Source organism: Lampetra fluviatilis, chromosome 6 (genome assembly GCF_964198595.1).
Source record: "Lampetra fluviatilis chromosome 6, kcLamFluv1.1, whole genome shotgun sequence".
Lineage (NCBI taxonomy): Eukaryota > Metazoa > Chordata > Hyperoartia > Petromyzontiformes > Petromyzontidae > Lampetra > Lampetra fluviatilis.
The window spans coordinates 6,343,283-6,358,537 of NC_136280.1; the positions used below are offsets into that span (position 1 = coordinate 6,343,283).

At 41.0% G+C, this 15,255-nt stretch overlaps 1 protein-coding gene across 1 annotated transcript in view; it reads left to right on the top strand.

Annotated features, from left to right (window-relative positions):
* Window positions 1-858: 858 nt before the first annotated feature.
* Window positions 859-15,255, top strand: part of LOC144933091 (transmembrane protein 132E-like) — a 143,966-nt gene continuing 129,569 nt past the window's right edge. The window contains exon 1 of the mRNA XM_078857608.1: window positions 859-1,384. Coding sequence (XP_078713734.1) covers window positions 1,282-1,384 — 103 coding nt within the window. The 5' untranslated portion in view covers window positions 859-1,281. The remainder of the gene's footprint in view (window positions 1,385-15,255) is intronic.

Consider the following 15,255-nt stretch of genomic DNA (forward strand, 5'->3'; position numbering starts at 1 on the left):
AGGTTGGCTACGTACGCTGTGAAAGAAGTTCAACACATATACATGCTTGTTGGAATAAGCAAACAATACAACTACATCCTTTGTTTGAATACGTTATCTGCAGCAAGCCCGTGTGATGCTTAGGATGCGTGAATGAAGTCACTGTTAAAATACAAAGACTACATTTTGTATAAATTAAATTGCTGTATTTGATATAAACTTTCCCAAATTGTCGGTCCTGTACATTTATAATAATTTATTTGAAATAATAAAACAATCATCCCCTCGAATCTTGTGTTAACCTCACTATTTATAGCTGTTAAGTCGCAATCATATCCTCTACGAGAGTTCTCAATTACAGCATTATTAAACCTGCAACATGTTCAGTTTAAGAAATTGCGAAAGCGTGTTCGGGGTAAAAATCAACTGAATACCATCCTGGCGAAGGTTGAATTGTAAATCATCTAATTAAAGTAATTTCCATGAATAGCATTTAAAAAATTTGTCCTTTCCTCTAAGCATCATCCTCTCATTTCCCGTTTGCTTAGTTCACCGTTATACCAGCTCCCGAAATGATTCGACACTTACGAACGCAGATTTTACTCGTAATGCTTATAGAAGACAAAAATAAATTGTGCGAATGGCAGAACGCGTCATTTCGCGAAAAGCGCACGCTGAATCTTTAAACGAACGCGCCAGCGCATACGCGCTCCGTCATTCCAATGAGACAGGCGTTGCGCGTGTAAAAACCGCTCACCCTGCTGGCCCTACCCCGAACCCCCCCCCCGCCCTAGCCCTATTTTCTCCGGCACCCCCCACCTCCCTAGCCAACCCACCCCACCCCCCCGGTCCCCCCGCACCCCGAGCGGCGAAGAAGCCCAACCCCTTGCGTAGTCAGCTAAGCAAAGAGCGCACGCAACGCTGCCCGCCTCCTTCGTTCCCTGGCTCGCTCGCCCACGCACACACGGCACCCGCACAGCAGCGAGCAGAGCTGTCCACTTCAGCACCGCACGTGCGCATAGCAACGGGCGCGCGCGCCGCGGCTTGTGCAAGGCAAGGGGAGGGCGGGCGGGCGCGCGCGCGGTTCGTTATTGGGCTTCGGCGACGTTTATTTGTCGCTTGCGTTCGTGGAGATTTCGAGCGAACCGCGGAGGAATGGAGCAGAGCGCGGCGTAACTTTTTTTTTGGCCGTGCAGTTGTTGCGTCCTGCCTGCCGACTTGGGGGTGACGGGGTATTAAAAAAGAATTTTATAAGAGGGACGAGGACCGCCCCGCTATTAAAAAAAAAACACCCGTACGAAAATGGCAAACGAGATGAAATGCGAAAACTACCGCTTTGATAATGAGCACCTGCGCAGAAGAACCGCTGGACTCATTTTGATGATTTCCTTCACGCTGGGAGATGGTAAGCAGACCTACCCATACATTGACATGCTCACAACAACATAAGCAGATCACTTGGTTATAACATCCTGACGAGTAATGACTTGAGATGACTATTTTCACATTTTTCGAGTGTACGATTATGTAGCGTCATGTGTCATGCAATCATGCATTGCAATCGTACCATTGCAATGTAGTGATCCAGAAGATTACAATTATGTGAACACATGTCAGTGTCGTTAAACAAAAACACATTTAACAGCCAAATAAACTCACCATGCAGCCACCTCGCAAGCAGCAGCTTAATCACAGGGCGGTTTTTGGTTGACCCTGCCCAGGCGTCCCGACCATTTAAGGACTGTTAGCGTGGGATATTCTGCTTGTCAAGGGTAGGATTGTAAATATAGCAGCTTTACAATTTGAAAAACGATCACACGGCTGGTTTTTTAACAAGTATTTAAATTAAGAGTGAGCTATGCATTAAGAATAATAGTTTAAAATATGCCTTCAAGCCATACATCGAAATGGATTGAACCAGAACAGTTACTGTCTAGCATGCTGCCATTATAATATCCACTGATAGATTACGAGACATGTGGTAAACGCAAAAAAATTGTTTTACCTCGTATACTATCACATTAATTATGAAAAAGCAAACACGCAATGGAGAGACAACTCGTGAGACTTATTTGGATGTGTGTAATTATTTGACAGGGTGATTTTATAACTGTTTGCAAATAAATATGTTTGTGTTAGTTCATATAATTATCGACATCTAAAGTATTGCTATTGAATCGTACTCTTTATTCAATGGCACAGGAGAATTGCATATCGCAACATAGTCTCTTGGAGAATCCTTACATGAATGCCAGTGTTTCATGAAGCTTGCCTAATGGCTTTCGTTGGTACATATGGGCCCACACATACACGCGTGTACGCATGGGTGTATTCATTGCAATTTGGTTTTACCGTAATGCCAGAAGAGGCGTTTTGTACACACTGTGCACGTATGACCACGAAGTACAAAGGGCCACGAAATTAAGAATGTTTTACAGACGTGACATACAGATAGGCACATTTTTATAAGATGGGGGATTATAAATATACAAAGAGCAATTGTACAGCAGGTTACAATGGAAGCAGCGGAAGAAAAGGAAGCAGCCTCCCATTGTGTAAAGATTCATAGGAGAGGAAGTTAGAGAAAGAATACTGGCGAGGAGATAAAAGAGGCAAGTACAGCTGTGGCAATGTCAAGGAGGGTTTTGAAGATGACAGCAATATTACAGTTGAAGGAGAAGCTGGTTGAGGAACTTGAGAGGTAGGCATTCTTGATATAAGGCAAAGATCTCCCATAGAGGCTTACCAGACTGTTGGGGCAAGTGCTGTTAGCGAGCATTTATGAAGGCTGGTACGGCACACGAGGGGGTGGGATGGTCAGCACCACACCCGGCCGCTCTTGTCTTCCCAGTAGCAATGTTTACACATGACACCAGGTACTAATTTGAGGTAAAGTCGACTTAAGGGAGGCCCAAGACTGGTTGAAATATTCGTCCCTGGTCTTGCCTGTGAGCAGGAATCGAACTCGAGTGATCGGGTTCACAGAGCAGCGCACTAATCACTGCGCCACGGCTCCCCCCCCCAACACACACAGGCATTAACCTATTTGCTTCACTCCTTTGTCGAGGCTACCTTGTACTGTGCAGGCAGGCATTTGTCTGTACATATCATAATCTTTTGTAATCTGCTAACCCAGCCCCCAGTGGGCTAGAATATTACACTGGCATGGTCAGCACACGGTTCAAGGCCATATTGTTGTTGGTCAACTGATGTTGGCCGTGAGTGGGATTCGAACTCGGGTCGCTGGGTTCATAGTGCAGCGTGCTAACCACTACACGACCACTCCCCACATATGCACAGACAAACTGCTTCATCAGCCTCAACTATCGTTACACAGCAATTATTTTGTATTCTCTGTTCAGTGATGGAACATATAAACGGTTCCTTCAGAATGGCCTTTCATGTGACATCAACGGTATTGGGGAAAACATATGCAGCGCTCTTAAAATTCTGGCCTCCAACCATATGCATCTGCAGAGAAATCATGGTGTTATACGTTTGGAATTAATAGTTGAAAAAACTTATTATAAATTAACAATGAATGCAAGCAGTTGTTTGCAACATATTGGTGGTATGATTATGGTACATGCATCTTACTGCATTCCTGTAAAATACACTTTAAACTATTTTGAGTGTATTTTATTTTTTGGTTGGCAGTCACGCATATACGATCTACTTTGCAAACCACAGAGGAATATTTAGTGCTGAAGAAATTAAATAACAACCCCTGTATTACATTATGTTGCAAGTGATTAAAAAGGCAATGACATTGTACACATGTTGTGCAGGGTAGGGGTGCAGTGGGATTGAGGTATGGTCATGAAGCATTGTTATTTTGCTGCTATGGCAATTTTAAGCATGACAAGCTGCCTCGCAGAAGTGAAGTGCATTTCGGCTGCGTTCAATACACCACTCACCCAGACAGCTGTGAGCCAAACCCCGCAGACAGTTGTTGGGAAAAGAGTGAGGGTCACAAAGCCCAGCTGTAAAACCGATAATTTACTCTATTTAGCCTTCTATCACTGCTCTTGTGCCTTGATACACCCGTCATAAGACAGCACAGTTAGCATGCCCTCTATAGTCCATTACATATTTTTTTACTGCCCATACATGTTTTTAAGCAAATTTATGAGTCAAAATATGATATCGGGTGACCATTATTTGTATCTGTTTTTGGTCTGGTTGTGCTTTGGAGCCAGAGTTTTTAGGTTTTGCCAATATATGTAAGTGACATGAGATGGTCGGTGGATAACATTACAGCAAGCATGTTGCTAACCTACAGCATACAGACGATTAATGCAAGCTTCTTTGCCTGTGTGGGTTTTCTGTGTGTACTCCTATTTCCTGCCACATCGGAGTGCTCACTGAGGAATTGGTCAGGCGTCAAAAAGTAGGAACCTCTTTAAAAAGCATTCAGATGTACCTGAGCTTTTTCTTGGAATAAGGGGCACAACATTGGATATACATGCTGTAAGAATACTGAAATATAGATTACAAGAAAATCATTCCACGTATTGCATAGTGATGCCGCTTACATGTAGATTACAAATGACACCTCATTCCTCAAGAAGAGTTTATGTAAGCAACTAATTATATGTATCAACATTACTGAAATCCTTATTTCTTTTTAAAGAACATAATATCCAGTTATGTTTATAAAAAAGATTGTTTCTGAAATACAATGGAACCTCATTAAACATGTCAATGCATTTAGAATGTGATTGTGTAGCTTTTGAAGAGCAGCAGAAATATATTTATATTCAGGACAACACTGTTGAGTTTGAATTCACTGTTTTATCAGACAACCACTGCCTTCTCTACATTGTTCATGCCAATCATTACAAGCTTATTTATAGGCCGAAATGGCAAGATTCATAAAGTGTAGCCATTTTGGAACCTTCATAAAATGGGCAATACTTAAAATATTTCAGACATCTGGTAAAATAAAAAAAAATTTAGGGTGGAGCTGGGATATGTGAACCCAGCCACCCAAGTTTGAATCCCAGCCAAGGCTAACATCAGAAGTGAGTAAGTCTTCTCCTCCCCCACTTCGCCAAACCACACGAACCAGGGTGGTGAAGTATGGTCAAATAAAATATGACCACCAGTAGTGGATTTAGAATGGCTGGATATCTTTTTTACATATATAATTTAAAAGTTTAACTTTAAATTCTTGAGCCATGTCTTTCGGATTACAGCTATACTCCAATGCTTTGGAGGCAAGGGTTCTGAATCACATATTTGTAAAACTCCTCAACCTGATAGGCTACCAGGAGATGGCAGTACAGCAAGTGGGTTAATGTGCAGGACTGCCATTCCCTTGAATGCGCATGGTTGTCTCTGAATACTCCAGTTTCTTCCCACATACAAAAACACTCTTTCAAAAGGAATTGCTGAACAATCAGCATCAGTGAGACTTTTCATGGATTTTTACTCAATAAATTACATTGTTATATATCTGAAAAATATGTAAAGGTATTTAATTATGTTTTCTAAATGGAAAATGATGGTTAAAGTTACACAACAGAGTCGTGTGGCATACATACATACCTAAATACGTAGACCACCACTGGAAATACCGTCATATAAGATGGTATTATCGTTATATGATATACATACACATTAGTTTTAAATATTATATTGTCAAGGGCACATTGCTTTGTTATTTGAAACAAACTGTATGTTATTTTACAGTATTGACTATCTGTCAATTTTACTTTATGTAAAGGACTCTAATACACCTCTATTGATGCGTTGTGTGTTATATAAATAAATAGATGTGCATTGATTGACATGTTATCAGCAATAAAAGGTTGCATTGGATCCATGGATTTAGACCAAACATACATGTGAAAGGTATTATAAGTTATTTTCACAGGTCACATAAATGTATTGTATACATTTTACTTATGCTCCCTTGTTCCCCACGAAAATACTTTGTTTAGATATGTGATTTGTGTTTGGCAGAGTGCATCCAACAACGAATACGAGTTATATATGGAGAAATGTTTTAAACAAGATCAGGAGATGGGATTCAACCCCAGAGCTTGAGATATACTGTGACAACAACCAAGACACATGAACAGTGGAGAAGGCGGTTTAGAAATGATAACAACCCAGGGTTACATAATACTCGTCAATTCTATAAAGTAACAACATATCATGCAATTTTAACACAATTCTACAGGCTTATACAGTGGTGTATAAATATAGAAAATCTATTCAGTATATGGAGGCATCCAAATACTAAGTGAAGTAAGTGCAGGCCACAATAATATATACTTTTGAAGCCCCAAAACTGTTCACAAAAAAAAGGCCTAGCCATTACATTCGATTCCACAAACTAAATGTAATCTGTATGCAAAATACGGTACAGAAAATTGAAAATTGCAATGGAATATAATTCAGATCTTTGCAAATATGCGCATTGTGGGTGTAAATTACATGCCAAAAACATAAATCATAACATCCAACTGACTACAATAGCAGTAAATGAATAATATATACATGAATTAAATCAAGTTAAATTATTTAGATGACAGTAGTGCAAATAATAAGTTAATAAATGAGACACCTATATAAGCCAGATTAGAGAAAGTTTTAAATAATTGAATACAATGTTAATACATGGGAAATAGGCAAATTTACATGAGCCGAACACAATGTAATGCAATGGGGTGGAAGATCAATGAGTGAAATCACATCACAAAGAACACGCAAGCTGTTTGTTTAACTTATTTTTCTCTGCACCAAATTCTCTTAGCTGTGCAAATTTTTACCTATGTATATTTTACTCCAAGTGTCCTTTGCAAAAGATGCATTTATCTAAATGGGCTCTCAGCAGGCTCTAAATAAAAGCCATTGACTGATTCATTGATTGACATCATCCAAGACAGATGGAGATAAATGGAGGTTGCTTACCAGAACATTTCAGCCTTAAACTACCATGCTGATGGCGATGAGCAATATCATTATTAAAAACATCAGGATATACATTTTTGTGTGGTTGTAATTTCACGTAAAAAATGCATGCCACATGTTTTTGTATGTGCAGAGAATGTATAGAGCATGGTAGGCTGCTGTTGCAATTTTGTGACCAACTGTTATTATAAAATCATGTCAGAGTATTTGGCTTGTAAATAACAAAGCAATGTTGCGATTATATTTTATATGTGTAGCTTTTGTAGCCATTAAATGTGCAGTAAATATTAAATTACACATTTCCAAAATGTATTTATATAGTTTAAATAATTCACTGGGGACAATGCAGCAGCTAAGGCAAATGCGGTTTTAATTGTATCATCATCATTAGTAGCAACAGCAGCCATGCACCATCCACTGCTGAAAGTCTCCACAATTGGTCGCAATGCGACAATCCCTATAACTCCTACACATCACCAATCTTATCCCTCCACGATGGACTTACTCTCAGGTGCGTTCCCTCCATTTGATTCCCTGAATGATTCATACGCCAATCATACTACTCCAGAGGATTACTAATTCGTGTTTTGCTTTTTTAAATAGCACTTTCCTCGTTTATGTGCTCCAATATACCGTGGCACAAGCTCCTCTCCCTATCTCACTTTGCAACAACTCCCAGGGGTACTTGAGCCACATAACTAGGGTAAGATAGTTTGAGATGATTTCCTCTTGCCTTCCTCGCAGTATATTCAGGTGACTTTACTTAATGCAGATTAGCATCATACTCAATACAAGGGTTTGACATTAAAGGCATACTGTGTATCACAACATAAAGCTCCCGTGTTGACTTGCAATGATCGGAATGTACTTTTAAACATTTATACATCACTCTCATCCGTACTCAGAAGGTAAGCAAAATTTAGCTTGATTTGGACTTGGATGGGTGACCACCAGGGCTGCAAAGTGGCCAGTAAATGCCAGTGTTGAGTGTTCACCCCCTGGTGTGAATACTGGGTTTTACCTGGGGCTCCAGTGTCCTTCCCGAGATGAAGCCTAAGTCTCATTAATGCCATTGACCAGCCATCCCAATGCTCTCCTGGATAAACAATTGGAATAGTTGTTTCATCATCGTTGGTGCCCATTAATTGCTTGTAATTAGTACGCAACTCCATGATGTTTTGTTCATTCAGGAGGGCCGCGGGTTGTATTGGCGGGCATCGTTGAAGCTTTGTGTGCAACTGGAATGGTGGGCTACGTTTTTCCCTTAACTGGGACCCCACCCCCCGTGGCAGGCGATCCAATCCGGGTGGCGGGGGGGGGACGAGTGGCTGAAGATTCAGACTCCGCTCAGCCAAACGAGGCAAAGTTGGAGGATCGTGGTGGGAGGAGTGGGGCTATAAAAGGGTGAGCAACAGGGGAAAACGCTCAGGGTTGTCTGGGAGCCCAGCTCACTGGCGATGACAGGATGGGTATGATTGGCCTTAAGCGATGGTTATGGTAGAGGGCACTACCCTGAGAGCAGGGATCAGTCTCGCCTCATTTTGTGAACTCCTAACGGTGTTGCTTTGTAATGCAAGTTATATTCATAAAAGGTCTGCCCAGTAGATACGTTTTGAAGGAGGCTGTAACCCGAAGACTACCTGAAGTGGCACATATGGCATGGGTAGAGTTTGGGGGTGGGGGGCGTAAGGGGAGGAAATGCCCCCCCAAACTGGACACCTATATAAATACATTTTCAGTAGTTTACAATTAAGATAAAAAAAACATTCATTATATGCACCCGCGATTCCTAATGTGAGGGACAAAGCGAACCTCTGATCCCCGCCCCCCCCCCCCCCCCAAAATATAGAAGTCAAACTCCACCTATGACGGCAGGGACATGTCACAACTCAATGTGTTCTCTTGAGAATCATGGCTATCGGTTAACAACACGAAATCGTGCCCTACTCGGCATACCGTGCTCCAGCCTTTAAACCTGGGGTGACAGGGATTTCGTTTGTACGGCACCCAGGCTCTGAAATTCCCTGACCGTGGAGGTCAAAGGTTACTCACAGTCAATGGAGACCTTTACGTCCCGGGTGAAGACCACCCCCCCACCAGCACCTGTTTAAAACGACCTCCTCTCTCGCTATCTCTCTCTCGTTTCGTTCATCGTTTCTTTTTTTTCGCTCATGTATTAACCTCCTTTACATGCATGGTGTTCTGAGATCCATTGTTTAAGGGTGCCTGCTTTATGAATTGAAATTGCTCCAGGTTTTCCTCGCTTTGTGGTAAATGCATTCGAAAAAAAGGGGCACACAGAGCGAAACCGCATGAGACAGTTGCCTGCCGAATAGCACAATACTGTCCAACGTCCGACCACATAGGAGTGAATTCGAACTGTATAATATCGCGAATTTTGGGGAGAACGAGGTTCGCCGTATTTCTGTGAATTCGCACAAACCTACACGAAGCACTGAAACCTTGTATTATTATTAGTCACATTCTGAGTAAAGAACAGTGAATAACTAAATGTTACTACGAATGGGCTGGGAGTCGTAAACATTGTTTATTTTCGTGTGATATCATGAATATATATTTTAATATATAATTAAGATGCTCCTCCATTAAACCTTTAAACATTGCTCTGGGACATTCTAAAGTAGGCACGATGATGTCTACAATCCCTGGTGTGAACAAATGTGAGGGTTCAAAATCTGAGCCTTAAGATGCCATTTTCTTAAAGCTGTCTGTCAATTCGCACAGTGGGAATTCAAAGTTAGAATACTTAATACTTTCCAAATTGATTGAGGTACAATTTTCAAAGGCTGCTTTATGAAGGAACAAACTTGATTTTGGCGAGAAGACAACTTCAACTCCAGGGAAAAAAACTGTCAGGAGTACAAAGCGAGTGACGCCATAAGCAATTAATTGAAACTTTTGAATAAATATAACATTTTTATGCTATTATGTAAATGTTAATGCAGTTTCGTGTCATTATGCACGTGATTGCTTTTTTTAAATTAAAAGTATCGTCTTATTGCATTACACTGCATTCTTAAGAACATATCATAATGAACATGATCGATCCACTGCTGGATAAAGGCCTCCGCACGCCGTGTAGGTCATGGGGATTATTTTACCATACTTCACCACGCTGGTCAGTGCTAGTGGTGGGGCGGTCGGGAAGTAAAATCTCTTGTAAACGTGTTAAAATAAAAAGGAATGTTATCTTCCATAACGTATAAATGCTGTTCTATTGTTTAAAGTATAATGTAAAAATAGTATATTTAATTTTTTCACCATTTTCAAGATGTATTGATCAGCAACGCATTGCTAATATCACTGCATATTGAAAGGGTGTCATGTGACCTCTGCAGCCATTGGAGGCGCTACCATTCATTGTAGAGTTACTCTACTCTGCTACTTTAATTTTACCAGGTAAGGCAAACTGAGAAATATATAGCTCTTTTTCAGAAGCGACTTTGCCACAAATGATAGCTCAACGAAGTGGCGCATCATCACGTGGAAACGCAGTCAAAAACTCTGAACGCATATTTCTAAATGTGTATGGACAAACGGGAGGGGCCGGAGAAGAATCCCCGCGACCACGGGGAGAACATGCAAACTCCAAATATACAGGCGTCAGGGTCAGGATCGAACCCCGACCCCCTGTATAACCAAGCGAAGAAGTTAACATCTCGCCACCATGTTGAAAAAAAAGAGACTGGATTTTAAAATTGAATCTTAACTCGGAATCGTGGATAGTCATCAAATTGCTGGGCTGGTGAGGTGGGAAGTGAATTGCTACATCCCTGACATACAGTTTTAATATATACGCAGTGCAAAAAGTATAACGTATATCCAACTCGCTAGGGGCTGAGTGGGATATAGGCGGATGTTTGAAAAAAGGTGGATAAATCAAGGTCAATAGACAATGTCAGTTACACCGCCGTGCACAGAGACAATGGAAAACAAAAAATAAGCACCTGCATTAAAATTGAGGAAATGTTTGACTGCTGTAAAAGTAATATAATGTGAATGTGTGCAAGATTAAAAACACTGGATGTGAAAAGATCCGATCTGTGCACATCTATTGTGCATGACAGCAACAGTATGCACACATACTACACGGGGTATTTGTGCATGGTGTTCCGTCCTGAACATTTTGAGGGTGGATACGTGCCAGTCGGATATGGGACATTATAGTGTACAAAGTGTACAAGGTGGGCCAGATGTTTTAATGAACCCCTACAAATGTTTTCCGTAGCATATTCATTTCTCTTCTTAGTTCTTTCGGTAAAGTCACGTAGAAGGGAAGTAATAAAATAATAAAAATATTACTTCCCTTCTACGTGACTTTACCGAAAGAACCAAGAAGATGAATCCCTGCAGTCACGAAAGTTTTAAATCGAAATATTCATTTCTGTTTTAAACAAACCTTGCTTAGAGGATTACATGGGGGGGTCACAAGATACCTGGACTACCCTGTGCAATGTGTACAAGTGTTCTCATCTCAAAGTTTTTTTTTCTCTGCAATACAAAGTTTATAATCCCTTTACAATCATACTTTCACGCCCAGATATGAGCGCTCACTCACCAACATGGCCCCTTCACTATCCACCGTTATACACTGACCTATCCTGGATACTCTCGCATTAACACACGGCTCAACACGCTTCTTTGCCCAACCACCTGGAGCACTCTTCCCTGCATGCTGACTGCGGCGTGCAGTGTGCAGACACAATCAAATGCTCAGCTTCCAGGGAAGCTTGTGACTCATTGCATTGGAAATATTTATATAAAGTACACTGTCTCTTGAGCTTGCTTTAGTTGGTTTGCGTTTGTATGTGCTGATCATTTACGAAAACTATCAACGCATTTTTTTCAATATTCAATTTGCATCTCGAATCAACATGAATTTATAATATCGTGAATATGCATACCTACTCGTGTGTTTTACAGTTAAGCAAGTGGACATTGAAATACCAATTGTGTGTTTTAATTGAAAGAGTCAGTGGCATAGATGGCATCGTACCATCCCGTCACTTCCTACTCTGAGATGCAAAGTCAGCACCCGATTATTTCTACGGTCTGCTCCATTTGAGTACAAATGTAGTGGTGAAAAAAACATGTAAGCTAAAAAGTGTTCATGTCTAAAAAGAACAATCATTAGTGACACGCCTGCAAGCAAAGATGTTCCATCTCGAAGGATTACCCAATTAAAACATATATAATGTATATTTTTAAATGCCTACATTGATTAGTCCAATAAATTGTGACAGTGATTGTACGCCACCATTTCTATGTATTTTATTCATACGGATGGAAAACCATTAAATGCTTATAACACTGGAATATCAATGGCTTGAATGGGATAATAGCATGCCGTGTCCACAGTGATCATTTACAGCCAGATGGGTCTTCCACTGTCAAAGAAGCATTTAGGCCACTCTTCCATTCTGACATCTTATATAGGTTTGAAGACAATGGGGTAATCAGACTTTTAATTTTTTCCTTTTTCGACCAACGAACCATCGTTTGGCGGGCTATATCCATGCAATCACTGGGTGAATAGAAGCATCAATGCCACCTCAACCAGGGCATTTATCTCAGTCCCCGTGGATTCGCTGTGTACAATTCCTGCCTCGCTGCAGTGCAGTAGCATGAATAAATGTGCTATTTGAACTAATACACCAAGCACATAGGGCAGACATGAATTTTAAAGGCGTTTTTTCATTATTTATTTTACACAGCAAGTCAGTTAAAGATGTAAGTGCTTTTTCCAATACCTTAACGGAATGATAAAAAAAAACACCAAGACACACACAGTAATGTGCCATTGTAGTGATGCTAAGATAGTTTTAATTTAATTTTACGGAGAACACATGCGTTTCAATCATTGCATAATTCAACACTTTAGCTCACCAGAGCCTAATACATATTATATTGCGAACAATCCTTTTTTCACATGTTTTAACAGGGCCCCAAATTTCACACGTTTGTGCACCTATTCAATCCATAAATTCGATACGGTTAGTATAATCACAAGGCAGCTGTGTAAACAGTTCCAAAATCTCCGCACACCACAACACGGGGCAGAGGTAACCCGTTGCGAGCGTTAAATGAGCATCGAAGCAAATCGGGGGGGGGGGTGCAAACGGAGAAGTATGTCTCTTGAAGGGATTGTACAGAGGATTAAAGAGGAACACTGCAGTGCAGGGATGGGTATGGGGGGGGGCATACATACAGTGGGCAACGCTCACTCCATGCTACCATCATCATCAACAACTGCAGCCTCAGCGGCGTTCTGCATGGCACTTCTCCGTGACGGTTTACATAACCTGCATCACAAACGGACGCCGTTGTTCAACGTTGTGCCAATTCTAACGGAGGAAAATTAAGCCTCTGTCTTGGCAAAATTCCTCATAGCTGCCCAAGTCTCTAAAACCAAACTACCCCCACCCGCCGACCCTCATGGTGGCTTGACAGGAATGTAAATTAGAAGTATCCACCTCAGTTGATCATTGCAATGTAAAGTGTATCTTTATCCATAAAGAAATCATGAATACAATAATCCATCATAACACCAGCCTATTCATATTCTTTTGAAATAATTCAAAGTAATTGCAGATTTTTGTTTAAATATGATTAATTAAACATTTCTTCATGATCTGTGGGTAACAGAATCGTAAGTATTTGATCTATGGATCTAAACGTACGAGAATGTTGTCAATCTGACTTGTCACGGTATAACCTCCCATGTATTGCACTGCAAGCCGTCATTTTGTTTGTGTCAATTACCGTAATTTTTCCAGCACTTAAATATTGGCAAAACAATTAAGAACAACTCAACAACACAGTGGAGAAAGGTCTGCCACTCAACTGCCGTTCACATCAAATGATCAACTTGCGTGCATATGAGCATTTCGCAAAATAATGATTTTGGTGTATCAATCTCTGTTAAGTGCTACTTTGGAGGAATTCAATTTCCCTGTCCTATGGACATTATCCACTGCTGGTTCAGCTGCCAATTGAGATGCACATCACCCAGTTTGAGTTGGAAAACTTCATCGTAAGTCATGGTCAATCCACTGTTGGATGAAGGCCTCAGTAAGTAATAACTGCCTCTCATTATCCTGTGATGTCATAATCCATTTAGTACCTGCACATGCCAATTAGTTTCAAGTATTGCACGTGACATATGCCTCAAAAACATGGTCATTAACAAAAGAAGAATGGAACAAAAACCTGAAAAGGGCACAAATAAGCATGGAGACATTGATGCTTGGAATTACATTGAGAGACAAGAGAGACGACCACATGACTTAGAGAACATACACAGGTTAAAGACAACATTCCATCTGCTAATAAAAGTACGTGGGCTTGGCCAGAACACGTCACATATAGGGAACGTTGGCCAATGGTCAATTATTTGGCAGAGTGGTAAGCTAAGGAATGAAACGTGTGCAGGAGGACGTGTACCGGGGAGATGGCGCGATGAAGAATTATCACATCGTAGCACAGCGAGAGATGGAGATGGCTTGGCAGGCTTTCATCCGGCAGTGGTTTGACCATGGCTGATGATGATGATACAGTGTCTTATAGAAATAAGAGTAAAATACATTAATAGAGCAGTTAGCATTGTACTAACTGGTTGATTACTTCCTTTAAATTCATAAAGTGCACAGATGGTGGTGGCCAATTCAAAAAGGCATTTACTAATGTCCGTTTAATAATATAGGCTTTCATTACTTCAAATGGGATACAAGTGATGTACAATAATCATATATAAGAGCCTCTTTTTTCCTAACATGTTGACTGAAGACACATTATTTACAAGGCATCAAAAGAGCAACAACTCTATGTAATCTCCCACCCCCAATAAATTGTCTTCTGCCACAGTGACACCGTATTTAAAATGCCGTCTTCACGGTACTGCAGTCTGGCATTTGTTTGGAGCAACTGCTTAGACGAGGGCAGCTGGGTCAGCTTATGGCGGGCGCATTTCTTTGGGCACCAGCCCCATAGGGTCAATATTTGTTTAAAGCTTTTAAAATAATAATGCCATTTATAACACGCACAAATATTCCTCAGACACGAAATGACCATCACGCTGAGGCACGGAGCCAAGCTCAGTGTCACTCAAAAGCCAGGCAAAAGAGGTTTGGACTTTAAGTGTCTCTTAAAAAGGAGGTGTACTGCAAATGTGCAATGAGATGACGTTCCAGATGGTGGGAGCTGACCACGGATAAATTATGCCTGGCAGTGATGATCCTGGTCCTTGGTAGAGAGATGATGTTGTGAGTCGTGCTGCGAAGAGTACTGCCATGAGCTGTAGTTCAGGGTGACAGGTGTGAAGAAAGATACAGTGGA